This window comes from Sciurus vulgaris (assembly GCF_902686455.1).
Source record: "Sciurus vulgaris genome assembly, chromosome: 13".
NCBI classification, from domain to species: domain Eukaryota; kingdom Metazoa; phylum Chordata; class Mammalia; order Rodentia; family Sciuridae; genus Sciurus; species Sciurus vulgaris.
In genome coordinates this window covers 34,215,291-34,229,747 of record NC_136474.1, presented here as the reverse complement: position 1 = coordinate 34,229,747, position 14,457 = coordinate 34,215,291, and the positions used below count along the sequence as shown (strand labels likewise).

Genomic DNA, 14,457 nt, shown 5'->3' with positions numbered 1-14,457 from the left:
CTCGGCTAGGTCCGCGGTACCTCCGACGGCCCTGGCCAGAAGGTCTGGGGCCACTATTAGGCGTCCGCGCACACCCCGCGGGTGGCTGCGAGAGCGCGCAGCAGCCGGCGCGTCTCCGCCCCGCCCCACCCCGCCGGGTCCGGCCGCGGCACGCCGGCAGCGCCCTCTCGGGCCGCGCACACTTGCACGCACAAGCTTCGCCGGCCCCGCCATGTTCCGGGAGCGGCGGCAAGGGGCGCCAGTGCCAAGCCCCACACCCCGCCCGCTGCCCGAAGCCCTCCACCGGGCTCCGCCCCGATACAGGCGGCGCCCCCGCCCAGCGGGTAGCTCCCACCAGAGCCGCGGATCCTCAGGAGGCCGGGAGGGGCGGCAGGCGGGCCCGGCGAACCCGCGCCGGGGCTACTAACGGCCTGTCACTGTCAGGACGCGTCGCCTCGGGCCAGGCCCGGCGGTGCGCGGCTCAATCGGTGTAGCGGAAAGGGCAAGGCGCGATCCTACCTTGCTCGGGGGAGGGGAGACGGGAGCAGCGCGGAACCGAAGGGTCTCCTCCCAGGCGCCGGGGACAGGCTCGAAACCGCGCCCCTCCTTCCTCCTCTCCTGTCGCCACGCCCCCCTCGCCCGCACGAACCCGAGGCACGGCGGGCGCAGGAGGGTTTACCCCCTGAACGAGTGACTTCGCGTGACTGTCGCTGTCGTTGTCTTCGTCGCCGCTGCAACCGCCACTAACGCCGTCGGGACCGGGCTTGAAAACATCTCCGGTCTCGGTCCGTCTCTCACCACAGCCTCCTCGCTCCCAGTACAGCGTCGAACAGCGATTGGCTGCGGTGTAGGCACGTGACTCCCGCTGCCACGTGACTCCTGCGGGCACGGGACGGGCGGTGCGATGACCCCGCCCCCTGTCGCCCGCCCCTCTCGCAGCTCTTTGGGGAAGCATCTTGAGCCGCAGAACGGGGGAGGCGGAACGTACCAACTGGAGGAGGCGGGGAGTGCGGTCCGGAACTCCTCCTCCGGGCTCGTCGGCCTCTCCTCCGCCGTCACCCGCCCAGGGAGGGAGTGAAAATCAAAGGTTGGAAAAGAAGTCAGCGGTTCCTCTGACCCAGCGGAGCGAACGGACTTAGCAGTCGCCTTTTGCGGCGACCACAGTAGTGGCTGTGACTGGAAACTTTTGGAAATGGTGGCGGCGATAAGAAAGCTTCATCTAGGGTATTTACATGTTATTTCTGCAGCGATGGTGGACGCGCTTGTGAATTTGGACCGGGCAGAACGACGCCTCGACCAACGCTTGGGTTCAAGGCGGGAACTTCCTGATGTTAAGTCGTGGCTGCAGGCAGCTCGCCTCGCAGTGCGGAAAGTGGGGCAGACGGGGGCGCGCTTGCCTTGGGCCCAGTGCGCCTGCGCGGCTACAGTAGGTCGCACCTCCGCTGGAGCTTGCTGTAACCTGCTCCAGGTGGCCGCAAATGCCTACCCAAAAACCGCAGTGGCATGGGTTCGGTGGCTTTAGAATATGCTTTCTCCCAGCCACACCTTCCAGTGATCTTTTTAACATAAATTTCAGCATTTTCCATATATGGCACTAAGGATTTCAGAAGTAACTGCTCCAGTACAGAAGGGCGCATGAGAATTTAGTCTCAGCATAGCTGCAGTGTGTGCTTTTAATCTGCAGGTTTGTACATGCCGTAACTATCCAAAGCAAGGAGAAATGATTTTTTTCTTATCGTTAAGTGCTGTCTTAAAACTTAAGCATCCTATTTGTGACTTAGTGTAAAGGTTTACGTTGACTTCTTTTATGACAGTTTCGTAGCGTTCGGATATGACATTCAAACTTGAGAGGGAAAGCTAAATTCCAGCAAAGTACTAAATAAAACCCACCCGCATTATAGAGGTATCCTCCCCCCACTCCTTTCCTATACTCCTCATTTCTCCTATAAACAGGTTCAGTATGGAAAAAAATAAAGAAGCCGAGCGTGGTGGCACATGCTTGTAATCCCAGCAAGTCCCGAGGCTGGGGCAGGAGAATGACAGATTCGAAGCCAACCTTGGCCAGACCCTATCTCAAAATTTAAAAACAAGAAAGGCTGGGGATGTAGCTCAGAGCTGAAGTGTTCCTGGGTACCTCAAATTATAATGATTAGTAAGAGCACCTAATGTCTAGAGATGGAATCGTGTTACATTTAACATATTTATGGTATGAAATACAGACAAAAGGTTGCTTATAATTTGTTACCTCTTGTGGTGCTTAGAAAATTAGTTATTAACATTCTCTTAACTTTAAAAAAAAACTAATTTGTAAAGACAACAATTAATTAGGGGTTGGAAGTGTAATTCAGTTGTAGAGTGCTTACCTAGCATGTGGGAGGTCCTGGAGTTGTAAAAGAAATGAAGTTTTAGGCATCATAATTACTAGTGAAAGGTCATTCTGTCAAGTACAAGACCAAACAGTGACTTTGACAAATCCTGAAACAATCTAATTAAATTTGTCCATGTAAAACTCTTTTTCTCAGTTTGTAAAACTAATGTTACCACATATAGCTAACTTCTTGAATTGGATATAATATACAAACGGTTGTATTCTTACTTCTATATTATAATATCCATAGACCAAGCAGTGTATTTTGAAGGTGCACCAATTTTTCCAACTCATGATTACACATCCAGTTTTCCCCCCAATTATTTTTTTGGGTGAAGGACATTCCAATACTTGAAAGTATCAATGTCAAAGTGTTTTGTAACTTTCTTTGTAAAAGTGATAATGCTTGTAGACAAAACTACCTCTTATTCCTACACTGTGCTTGAAGTCTTCTGTACCAGTTGGAAACACACTAATATTTGTGCATGTGCTAAAAATATTAAAATAATTGAAGTACTGTCATAAATAAAAGTTTACAGAAAGATAATATGAACTAAAACTTAATTGTGGTTAAAGATGGGAAGGCAAAACATTTGAAATTTGACAAAAATTTTACTTTATAATAACAGCATTACTGAAAAAACATGATTTGGCAGTTGAAAATTTGGGTGACACTGGAGTAACTGTTAACTTGATTATGTAATATGACTTCTTAGCGATTGATAGCAGACAATTTTAAAATCTTGTTCTGTCATTTTGACATAATATTTACAGCTGGGAGTTACTGTTACTGCCAAGATAATACAGAGTAGAATAAGAAAATATAAGGAGTTTTTGTAGATAATATTTTATTTCTGCAATAACATATTTACAGTTGAATATAAATTAAAGGCCTGCTTGCACACCAAAGCCAGGTCCTTTGGGTGGTTCAGTCAAAGAGGTAAGACCTCCAGCTGGCTCACAACAGAAACGTCCACTCCTGAAAAAAGTAACGTTAATTAATGTTAATTAATGATGAACATTTGTAAATTCTTAAAAAGTTATAGTTGTTACTTCACAACAGCCCAGTTAATTAGCACCCCCAAGAATAACATTAACTCAAACATTTCAAAATGTATAAGATTTCTTTCTTCCTAAAATATGAAGACATGTCAAAACTCATTATACCACAAATACATAAGTAGCACTTAGTCCCCATCTACTAAGCAATGTATATACAGTAGCTCATCTAATCTTTACAACAATACTATGAGACAAGTGATACTGGCTTTATTTTACAGATACAGAAAGCAAGATTGGTAGTATTCATCATCTGTCCAAGGATCACAGCTGAGAACTATGGCAAAAATAGCTCAAACCCAGAAGACATTTTTAAATTATACTTTAATAAACTAGGCTACTGCAGTTCTTTAATACTTTAGTATTAAAGATTGAAATTCATTGTCACAGTAAATGGAAAGAAAGCACACACACTTGCACACTGCATTTGGAAATAAGTGAATTCATGGAGAAATCTGAACAACTAGGAGGCAATGAATTGTAAATCTATTTGTGTTTCATTTTTAAGGATATAATTAAAAAGGGTTTTTAAGTTTCCAGACTTGGGACAGCCACTAATCACTACAAAATGAAGAAAACAACAACAGGTCCCAATGGAGAGGCAGTGCAGGGCTAGGGGATGTAGCCTAGTGGTAGAGCACTTGCCTAGCAAGCAAGTCCCTGGGTTTGATTCCCAGCACTAAAAAAAAGAAAAGGCAGTAAAAAGGGCAGAAGAATCTTTTTTATCCCCACACATACTTTCCCAGGTAATTACTTATGCATACCTTATTTGACCTCTGTTGCTACAACCCATCACAGTATCTTTATATCACCCCAACCACTACACACTGTTTTCCCTTCCTCCATTTCCTGGCTTTGCTGATTTATATTGTTCCTGCCAGACTTTAGCTGAAGAATTTACTTAATCTTTTCAATCTCTTCTGGCTTTGCCCCTCGTGTTCTGTCATCAATCCTATAAGTCCGTTCTTTAGAGTCCCAGGATATCACTTTTTGTTGAAAGGAAAAGAAAGTGACACCACATAATAATTTATAAGATCTTTCAAGGTATCACAGTACATAATACAAGGAATTAAGTAACATACTATAGTGACTTTGCCTACAAAGTCAGAAACCAATATATGTTTGCATTATAAATCTTTTTTGTTTACTATGAAAAACAGATCAAAAAGCAGTCACTGGTTTATACTACCATTAGAGCGTAAAGTAGGTTAAGCAGCAAATGATTTTTAACTTAAAAACAAAAAGGAGTAAAAGACTTATTTGGCTTTTTATTTATTTTTCTGGTACTGGGGATTGACCCCAGTGGTGCTTTACCACTGAACTAAATCTCAGTCCATTCTATTTTGAGACTAGGTCTTCTGAATTGCCTCAGGCTGGCCTCAAAATTTCAATCCTCCTGTTTCGGCCTTCTGTATAATTGGGATTACAGGCCTATACCCACCTCTCACAGGTGGCTTTGTAATTTTAAAATATTTAGTAACACATATACCTACTGCTCTTAAACTGCCAATGAAATAATGAAATTTATTTTGAAGGTTCTTTGATATCCCCTATCATCAGATTTCTTTCTCTACCTACAACTTTTTTCTTGTAAAATGTCAGAATGGAATGTGATTTAAATGTTTCATTTTAAAAGTCTACAGATAGCTGAGCATTTAGTATCTTAAACCCCTTACCAGTTTAGATATGGGTCTTTATACATGAATAAACTCCTTAATATTGATACATTATTTATCAATACAAAGGATCAATTTAAGGAAAGTAAAAAAACTGAAGTTTCCAGAAAAATAAATGGGAGAATGAATTTTGTATACTTACTAAGATCTTCACAGAATTAAAGAATTTTACATATGGAAGTAATTTTTAAGGAATCTAGTCCAAAGTTTCCTCAAGTTTCTTCCATGAAATTACAATGCTAGGATATATTTAGAGGGGAGAAAAAAGGGTTGCCAGTGGTCCAGTATGTCTAGCTGCAAATCTTTTCCTTTCTACATCATTCACACAATGCATATTAAAATATAAGGCTATATATATTACAGAAAACCCTGTAACCTTATTAATCATCTAACCATTTAATGAACAAAAAAGTGATTTCCTGATACCACATTCTTAAAATGCTACCTAGTACCCCATCTTCATTAAAATCTCAAAAATAAATGATTTTTCAGTCATTCCAGTATTACAGGTATAAGCACCAAACTAGCTCATTTGTATTCTAGAAATCTTAACCTTTCTGTGAATCTCTATGGCTTAAAAAAAGTGCTATATATTAAATAGAAAAACTTCTTTAGTGCTTATTTTCCTACTGAGATACACTTACTTTTAATATTAAAAACCCAAAGTTACTTTACTGTCTTGAATTGTCTAGCAACAACTGCATGGAACTAGATATCTACTTTTACATCTTGGATAGTATCTGCATGCCACAGAATTCTGCAGAATTTAAGATCTCTTTATAAAACCAAATATGAAGAATAAAATTAGACTTGAAATTTATAAATGGATTATAAATTAATCCATACCAAAAAAATCTTATACTGAAAGCATGCTTATAAGTTTTTCAGTGCCTTAAACTGAAAGAGCAATCTTGGTTCAAAAATATTAAGTCAAAGAGTATTATCTTAGCATTTTTTTAGTATTTTCTTAACAGTCATTTACCAAAAATAATTTACAAAACAATTTTGAACTATACAGACACATCAATCTTGAATCATTTTGGCCAGGGTAGACTTGGTGATGGTACTTAAAAATCAATTACTAGTCAAGCAGTTTAATTTCTCTCAGTTCTTCATTACTTTAAGACAATTAAAAGAGTACTTTAAGTACTCTTTGAAATACAACAGCAGACAGCTTTATTATAAAAATACTAATAAAAAATAATTAGCTAGTTTTGGCTAAGGAATAACATTTTTAAAAAAATTTTTAGTTGTAGATGGACACAATACCTTTATTTTATTTATTTATTTTTATGTGGTGCTGAGGAGCAAACCTAGTGCCTCACACATGCTAGGCAGTGCTCTACCACTGAGCTAATGAGTAACTTTTAACACATTGTGGTTATTGCTATCCCAGTCTCTTTCAATTTCCATCAAATTAATGAAGGGAAGAAAAAGTGAAAAGTTCTCATTCTCATGTCCTGATAAGCCCATATCCAAATTTAGGCTTCAGACATCATTGGCAGGAATCTCTACACAAGTATTGAAAAACAAGTATGTTTATGTTTGCTCTTTTAAACAACAGGTGATAAGGAGAAAATAAAAGTTCAGACCCAGTAATTGTTATCAACAAAATCTCCAAACTATTCAGACTTACTGATAAACATCCTTATTATTAGATTTTAACTGTGGTACTTTTTTCCTGCTTACTAATGTTAAGAAATGTTATAGTATCTCCCAAATTAAAAACTACAAATTCTGTTTTAATCCTAATAATCTTATCTAGACTTATGACTTTAAAAACTATAATAAGTGATGAATCCTCCATATTTCTAGCTCTAATATTACCTAAATACCACGCACATATCTACCTGTCAACATTCTACCATGATGTCTAATAGGCATCTCAAACTTACCACATTCAAAATTTCTGACTTTTCTTCCTATAATTTAGCCTACCTGTTATGGTTTAGATATTAGGTATTCCCGAAAAGCTCATGTGAGACAATGCAAAAAACATTCAGAGGTAAAATGATTGGGTTATGAGCCTTAACTCAATATCCCCTGATGGAAATTAACTAAGTGGTAACTGAAGATAAGTATGGTGTGGCTGGAAGAGGTGGGCATTGGGTGCATGCCTGTGGGGGTATATATTTTGTATCAGCTAGTGGAGTCTCTCATTGCTCCCTAATGTGATGTGCTCTGAGCCACTTTCCTCAACCACACTCTTCCACCATGGATTTTCAGGCCTTGGGGATTGAAGTCAGCCATCTATGGACTGAGACCTCTGAAACTGAGAGCCCTAAAATAAACTTTTCCTTCTTAAAACTGTTGCCAGGTCTTTTAGTTGCAGTAGAGAAAAAGCTGACTAAAACAAACTGGTACTGCGGTGGGGCTGTTGCTGTGACTAACCAGACCATGTGGATCAGAAGCTTTTGGAGCTTTTTGGAATTTGGACATGTTTAGCAGTAAACATGTAAAGCTAGAAAAGCTAGAAAAGCTTTAGATTGTTGCAAATGGAGCTTAATGGGTGTTTCTAGTGGAGCCAGAAGACCAGAATGCCAATAGAACTGTGGACAGTGAAGACAGGGCTCAAGAGGGTTTAGAGGAAAAGGAGGACACTATTGGTAATTGGACTAGAGGCCATTCATGTTACATTCTGGCTGATAAGTTGTGTACATTTTTCCCACGTCCTGAAACTTTCTGGTGAGGCTGATTTTAAAAGTGATGGAATGCTTGATCTGGCAGAATAAGTTTCCAAGCAGTATAGAATTCAGGCAGTGGTGTAGGCATTGCTGGTGCTTTTAATCAAGTTTATTATGATACTCAGGAGCAAAAAGCAGAGCAGAAAGATTTGAAAACCTTGAACTTTGATCATCATTCAAGTCACAGCTCAAATGTTACCATGTCAGGCACCTCTTGGCTGAATACTTCTTCATGGTATTATCACTCAGATATTACATTAGTTGTCTGTCTCCATCCAACAGAACTTAGATATATAAGAACTTTAAGTTCTTTATAACTGCATGCACTACCTAAAATAGTGCCTAACACACAGCAGGCACTCAAAGTGTTTGTAAAATAAATGAATGTCTGGTCTTTAATGCAGTTTATCATAATCAAGTAAATAAAGGAACTTTTGTGACAGGAGAATAATATTGGATTAATGTTGTAAACCATTGATCATAGTTCACACGAAGAGATGTAGGAGGTTCTAAACAACAATTTTGATCATAGAATTATAAGCATCAAATCCAAAGAAAGGAGACCATCTAAAGAACGTAAGTAGAGGGGCTGGGCTGTAGCCCAGTGGCAGAGCACTTGCCTAATACATGTGAGACACTGGGTTCAATCCTTAGCACCACATTAAAAATAAATAAATAAATAAATAAATAAAATAAAGGCATGCTGTCATCTACAACTTTTTTTTTGTCTGTTTTTTTAATTAAAAAAAGAAAGAACCTAAGTGGATTTCACAAGGAAATTTGTTCTTAGGTTTTTGAGGGCATTGTTTTGTTTGCAGTACTGGTAAGGGAAACCAGAGGCACTCATCTAAGCTACATCATCAGCCCATTTTATTTCTGAGACAGAGTTTCACTAAGTTGCCAGGCCTTGCCTCAAACTTGAGATCCTCCTGCTTTAGCCTCCTAAAGAGGTGGGATTACAAACATGCCACTGCACCCAACTCTTGGATTTACATTATTTTTAAAAACATCCAAAATCTGAAAGAAGTTAGAGGTTACTTATGAACATAAAACCATAAACTCATTTAAAAATATCTAAATCCTGAAGGATCTGAGGCTTATGAAAAATACTATGAAATACAGATGTTTGAGGCAATTGAGGGAGAAATCAACATCTGAAGCAATAAGTTTAGACAGGAGCTCTGGTTCAGTAAGATACTATAATGTTAAATGGCAAGAAGTTTCACTTTATTTTCATCCAAGAATGAATGATTTTTCACAATGGAAATGTTTTACCTCCTAAAAAAGCAAGAATAATCCAATAAAGTGAGGAACCTGGAAGAGAATGCCAAACCTCTTTAAGCAGATTCAAGTATACAGGCTCAGTGTGTTGAAAATAGTACATGATTGTTAGAAAAGAATAGTCAATAGGGTCAACTAGTATTTACTAACCTCAAGTTACCTTGTACTGACCTCATTTTCTCATTAAGTAGAATTTTTAGTCCACTAGAATAATGGATGCATTCTTCTAAAACACAAATTACAGAACCACTCTATATTCTGACTTTATAATTCAACTTCAAGGAATTGTTATTTATAATAAAAATTAGGATCAGGGAAATAAAGATCATAACTATTTTAAAACATCAGTTACTATATGGATATTAAGATCTAAAAATGTATTGAAAGAAGGAAATGTCTATGTGATACAAACCAAATTCAGAGGGATTACAAGTATATAAAAACATTTGGTGTTGCTAGTATTAATAAAGAGTTTTTCAGTAAATGAACACTTACATGTGGAATGGGTTTATTGAACAGAAGTTCAAGTTTATAATGGAAAGAAAACTAGGATAATACAACTACAGAATGAGAACCTGGATAAATAGTTGATAAGTTGAAAAACATCTGAGCATTCTATATAAGTGTGATTAATTGTGTAATTAAACTGAAATAAGAGTTGATGTAATTAGGTTACATTATTATATCTGGAACAAAGGAGGTAGTTGACAGTGCTCTATATTGATCAGTACACAAATCAAATATACTTATGTGTTGTTTAAGGACAGTTCCTGAGAAATGCATCATCAACCAATTTTGTTACTCAGGCACATCATAGAGTGTACTTACAGAAATCTAGATAGCCTAATGTATACCTACTACATATCTTTATTGTTTGGTATAGCCAACTGCTCCTAAGCTACAAACCTGTACAGTACGTTACTGTACTAAACAATATATGCAACTATAAAACATATTATGTCTAAACATATACAAGCATAGAAAAAATGTAGTAAAAATACTAGTTAATAGAAAAATTTCAGCTTCATTTTAATCTTATGGAGCCACACCATTGCTTTTGTGATCACATGTTGAGTAAAATGTCATTATGAGGCATATGACTGTACTGTGATCAGTTTAAATATCACTTTGAAGACATGAACCAACTACAGAAATGAGAAACCAAAACTGTGTCATATAAGGAAGAATAATGAAAGAACTGTGGACATTCATCTGACAAAAAGATATGAGGAAAACAGCTATTTAATAAGTATTAAAATTATCTTGTGTTGATTGGAAGGACAGAATTGTCCTTCAAATTACACGGAGCCAGATTTTAGGTCAAACTTTTAACAGTATGAACTCATTTCAACAGAACAGATGTCTATTTGTTGTAAATTTTCCCTTTTTATAAATTTATTCAGATTATCTGATAGGATTTTAGAAAATCAAAATTCTTGCTCTACATGACAGATTTAGATAGCCAAAATCCCTGCCAATTCCTATGAACATAGGGTATAAAATTTTTAAAATTAAGTTTACATGAAATATAAATTTATGTAGTCATTAAAACTTATGATATATAAATAAAAGCACATATATAAATATATATATATAAAAATAAAAGGCATACCTTGGCCCAGGTTTTGGAATTTTGCCAGCTTTGAGCTCATCAATAATTTCTTCAATATCCTTTGGTGTCAGATCCTCCTAGAAAAAATTTCAGCAGTCACTGAAATTACTTCTACTGCTTCAACCTGTGTAAATCTCCAATACCAGTTAGTTTAATGACTATCTCTTTCAGATCAGAAGATAGTTATACCTAAATAGCAATAACTGAATAACTCTAATGTAGAGTACATACTACTAAATGTAACATGCAGCAAGAGATAAGGCTGAAGAGGCAAAACAGAGTATGCTTGAAGTGAAACACTTGCATTGGAATCTTGACTCCACCACTGACAAGTTACTCAGCTTTGTCAAGCTTGTTTCTTACTTGTAAACCAACCTGAACCTGCTTTTGAGGATTAAATGAAAAAATACATGAAGAACAGTGCACCAAGGCACAAGACCAATAAATACTATATTCTTGAAAAAACAGTGAGATACAAATAGTTACTGTACCAGTTATTATTGTAACTTACAAGTAGGTGTCTAAAATCTATCACTAAAGATATAACTTACTAACTGAAAGAATCTCTTGTCTCTTAGACAAAGTTTCTTGTAATCTACTATGTTTAGGCTTATACTGTTTCATACAGAGCCTTGACTGTCTAGCTCCTATTTAAATTAAGAAATAAATACCCAGAGGCCAAAACTTCAATGAAAACCCAAGAAGACAAGTAGAGTACCAAGAAAACTTGGCTTCAAATCCTAGAAGAAACGAGCAAAACTCCAGGCCAGCCCAAAAGAATCTGAGACCACCCAAACTACACAGTTAAGATCCCAACAACTGTACCCTCAACATAAGGATAAACTAGAAATTAAACTGTTCCACAAAAACTGAGTCTGAAGTGTTTTATGTTGGGGGATGGGGAAGGCTTAGGGTGTAAAGAGATGGGGGTTTGGGGAGGAGGGTTCTTTTAATAAGCAAGAGAGAAGCAAAGTAAATCGCTTCTTGAAGACCTATTTTCAAAATACACCTCAAAGAATTTCCATAACAGATTTCTAAAAAATACAAGCTAACAAGACATCACAAATGATAAGCAATATAATTAATAGAGCAAGCAATTTAAAAACGGTAACTAGAAAATTACACACATTTGAATATTAAGAACCCTTCTAGGGGCTGGGGTTGTGGCTCAGCAGTAGAGTGCTCACCTAGCACATGTGAGACACTGGATTTGATCCTCAGCACCACATATAAATAAATAAAATAAAGGTATTGTGTCTACCTACAACCAAAAAAATAAGAACCCTTCTAAAAAAACTTTTAGGTCAAAGGTAAATCGAAATAAAAAACATCAGTATTTGTGAGATCCAGCTTAAAGGTACTTAGAAAGGTATGCTACCATTTTCTCTAAAATTTTTTAAAACAAACATTATATTAGTATGGATGCATACAAATACAGAAAAAGAATATGATAATGGAAATCTCTGCAGATGAAGAGAATAGGATTTGGAGAAAGAGTTTTTCACTTGTATGTAATTCATTTTTATGACAATGATGATTAATAATAAATCTGCAGTGAATTTGGCAAAATCTTATTATGAAGTCTTACTTGCTACGCCAAGGTTATCATCTGTATTTGTATGTAAAAAATTAAATTTTTCATAATTTAAAGTCTTTAAAATTTGTCATTATCTTCTGGAGAAAATGCAAAAATGTTTTAAGGTAATTTTTTAAAGCCTTCTAGGTATTAATGCTGTTTCTTTTAAATGAATAATTCAGAAATCAACATTTGAAAGGTATGAAACAAATATTTGAAATATTTTAAATATGACATCACAGAACTTTAGCTGACATAAAATGGAATACTTACATAGTAGTTATCATTTATTTGAACCATTGGTGCATTTACACAGGCCCCTAAACATTCCACCTCTATAAGGGTGAAAAGTTTGTCAGGTGTAGTTTCACCAACTTTTATTCCTAAAAAATATAAATGATCACTATGAGGTTACAGCATAATATAGTTTATACACTGTGAGCACTGTGTGATTATAACATAGTAACAATCTGGTTTAAGCAGGGTGAGAAGGAGGGTGAAGAAACCCCACAATATTATAGAGGTATACAAAAAGTATTTAAGAGCATTGAATTTCTTTAAGGAAAAACTTCTAATTTTAGCAAATAGACTTGTTTCTTTAAAAATAATCAAATTTTGGAACTCATTTCCAGTGTTTATTATTATGTAGCAATGTGTAAGAATGTATTATTTTCATTCTGATTGTGATAACTAAACTACTAATATTACAGTCACACTAAGAGATTAGCAAAGACTCAGAAAAGTCCCACTGTCAAAGACTATTAAGGAGGTGAGGAAAATTTAGGAGAAGCAATGTAGGAAAATATGGCAAAATCTGACCTAGCAATTCTACTTATAAACAACTTCAGTAAACAACAGGACAAGTTATGCAAACAGTTTATGTATATTTAGGTACCGAATAATAAAAAGTTATAAAATCTGTAACTAATATACCAGTTATCAGAATTTATACCTGGGATGTGGGGCCAACTTAAGTTTTTCTGCTTTCTGTACTTCAATACTGCCCAACTATTTTTACAACATGTAAATACTATATTTAATAACAAAATTAAAAGATACTTCAACTTCATTTCACATATACAAAAGCAGCAAAGGCAATTTTGTATGGAAAACACCCATTTATTTTGTAAATGTTGCTGTAATAATATCTGCTTTAAATTTCCCATCCTGGGAAGCATTATTACTATGTTTGTATCTTATTTACTCCATGGCATCTTTGGTAGAATACACAGACAATACATTCACTTTTTTATGTACCATCTGCTATCATAAAATAAAGGAAATAATTTTCTAGGCAATGAAGAAATTCAGGGCTTCTAGAAAGCTTTACAAAAATACTTGATGTTTAAAATAGAAAAGGTAAAAACTCCCAGGCATGCTGGCACAAGCCTATAATCCCAACAACTCCTGAGGCCAAGGCAGGAGGATCTCAAGTTCAAGGCCATTCTCAGGAACTTAGTGAGGCCTTAAGAAATTTAGTTAGATGTTGTCTAAACATTTAAAAAAAAAAAAAAAAAAAAAGGAAGGAAGGAAGGGTAAAAACTCAGCTTTGAAGCTGAAAATTAAGGGCACAAAATAAAAGGAATGAAGGTAGGCAAACAACAGTAAGACAAAAATTTATTAGGGATATAAAGGCCCCATAAGATGGGAGAAATTAGAAAATTTAGGTAGAGATATATCAAATCTAGAAAAACAATTCTGTTTTTTAAAATAATAGTTAGACATAATACATTCCATACCAAGCTTATTCTGAATGGCCTCCAGTATGCTGTCAGAGTTGCGAAGCATGCAAGGTGTGGTAGTGCAAACCTGAATGTGATACTTTCCAACTGGCTTTCGATTATACATTGTATAAAAAGTTGCTACTTCATATACTCTCATTGGAGGTACTTGTAAAACTTCTGCAACCTAAAATATTAGGAAAATTTTAAGAAGATAATTAATGTGTTTATTAACTGAGCTTTTGGTATATTGTAAAACATGTAATTTCAATATTGCCTCAATTTAGTAAAAACAAAAATTCTTTGGGAGCAGAAACATACTTGTATCTAGTAATTGTGATATAAACCCTGGAATTCTTAGAAACAACTTATACTTAAACCACACAGAGCCCAGAGTACCTAAGAGTTTTTATAGTACTTCTTCCTGCCCCTCAGAAGGATACTGCACTATTATGAATTTCTACTTTGATCATTTCAAACTCTTACATTTTGTAATTTAAA

The 14,457-nt window shown here is 36.7% G+C and overlaps 2 protein-coding genes across 10 annotated transcripts in view; both read right to left on the bottom strand.

Moving 5' to 3' along the window:
• ANKRD12 (ankyrin repeat domain 12) overlaps positions 1-798 on the bottom strand; it is a 143,810-nt gene extending 143,012 nt beyond the window's left edge. For 3 of the 7 annotated variants that reach the window (XM_079108432.1, XM_079108435.1, XM_079108438.1), the window contains exon 1: positions 499-798. The gene's annotated coding sequence lies outside the window, so the exon portion shown is untranslated. Of the gene's footprint in view, positions 134-498 lie in introns of those variants that run through there. The other 4 variants (XM_079108436.1, XM_079108437.1, XM_079108433.1 and 1 more) reach the window with 3 other exon arrangements.
• A 2,380-nt stretch (positions 799-3,178) lies between these two features.
• NDUFV2 (NADH:ubiquinone oxidoreductase core subunit V2) overlaps positions 3,179-14,457 on the bottom strand; it is a 31,578-nt gene continuing 20,299 nt past the window's right edge. For all 3 annotated transcript variants that reach the window (XM_079108456.1, XM_079108455.1, XM_079108454.1), the window contains 4 exons: positions 13,975-14,143; positions 12,509-12,618; positions 10,660-10,736; positions 3,179-3,326 (listed from right to left, as the gene is read on the bottom strand). In XM_079108456.1, the coding sequence (XP_078964582.1) occupies positions 3,233-3,326; positions 10,660-10,736; positions 12,509-12,618; positions 13,975-14,143 (450 nt within the window). In that variant the 3' untranslated portion in view covers positions 3,179-3,232. The remainder of the gene's footprint in view (positions 3,327-10,659; positions 10,737-12,508; positions 12,619-13,974; positions 14,144-14,457) is intronic.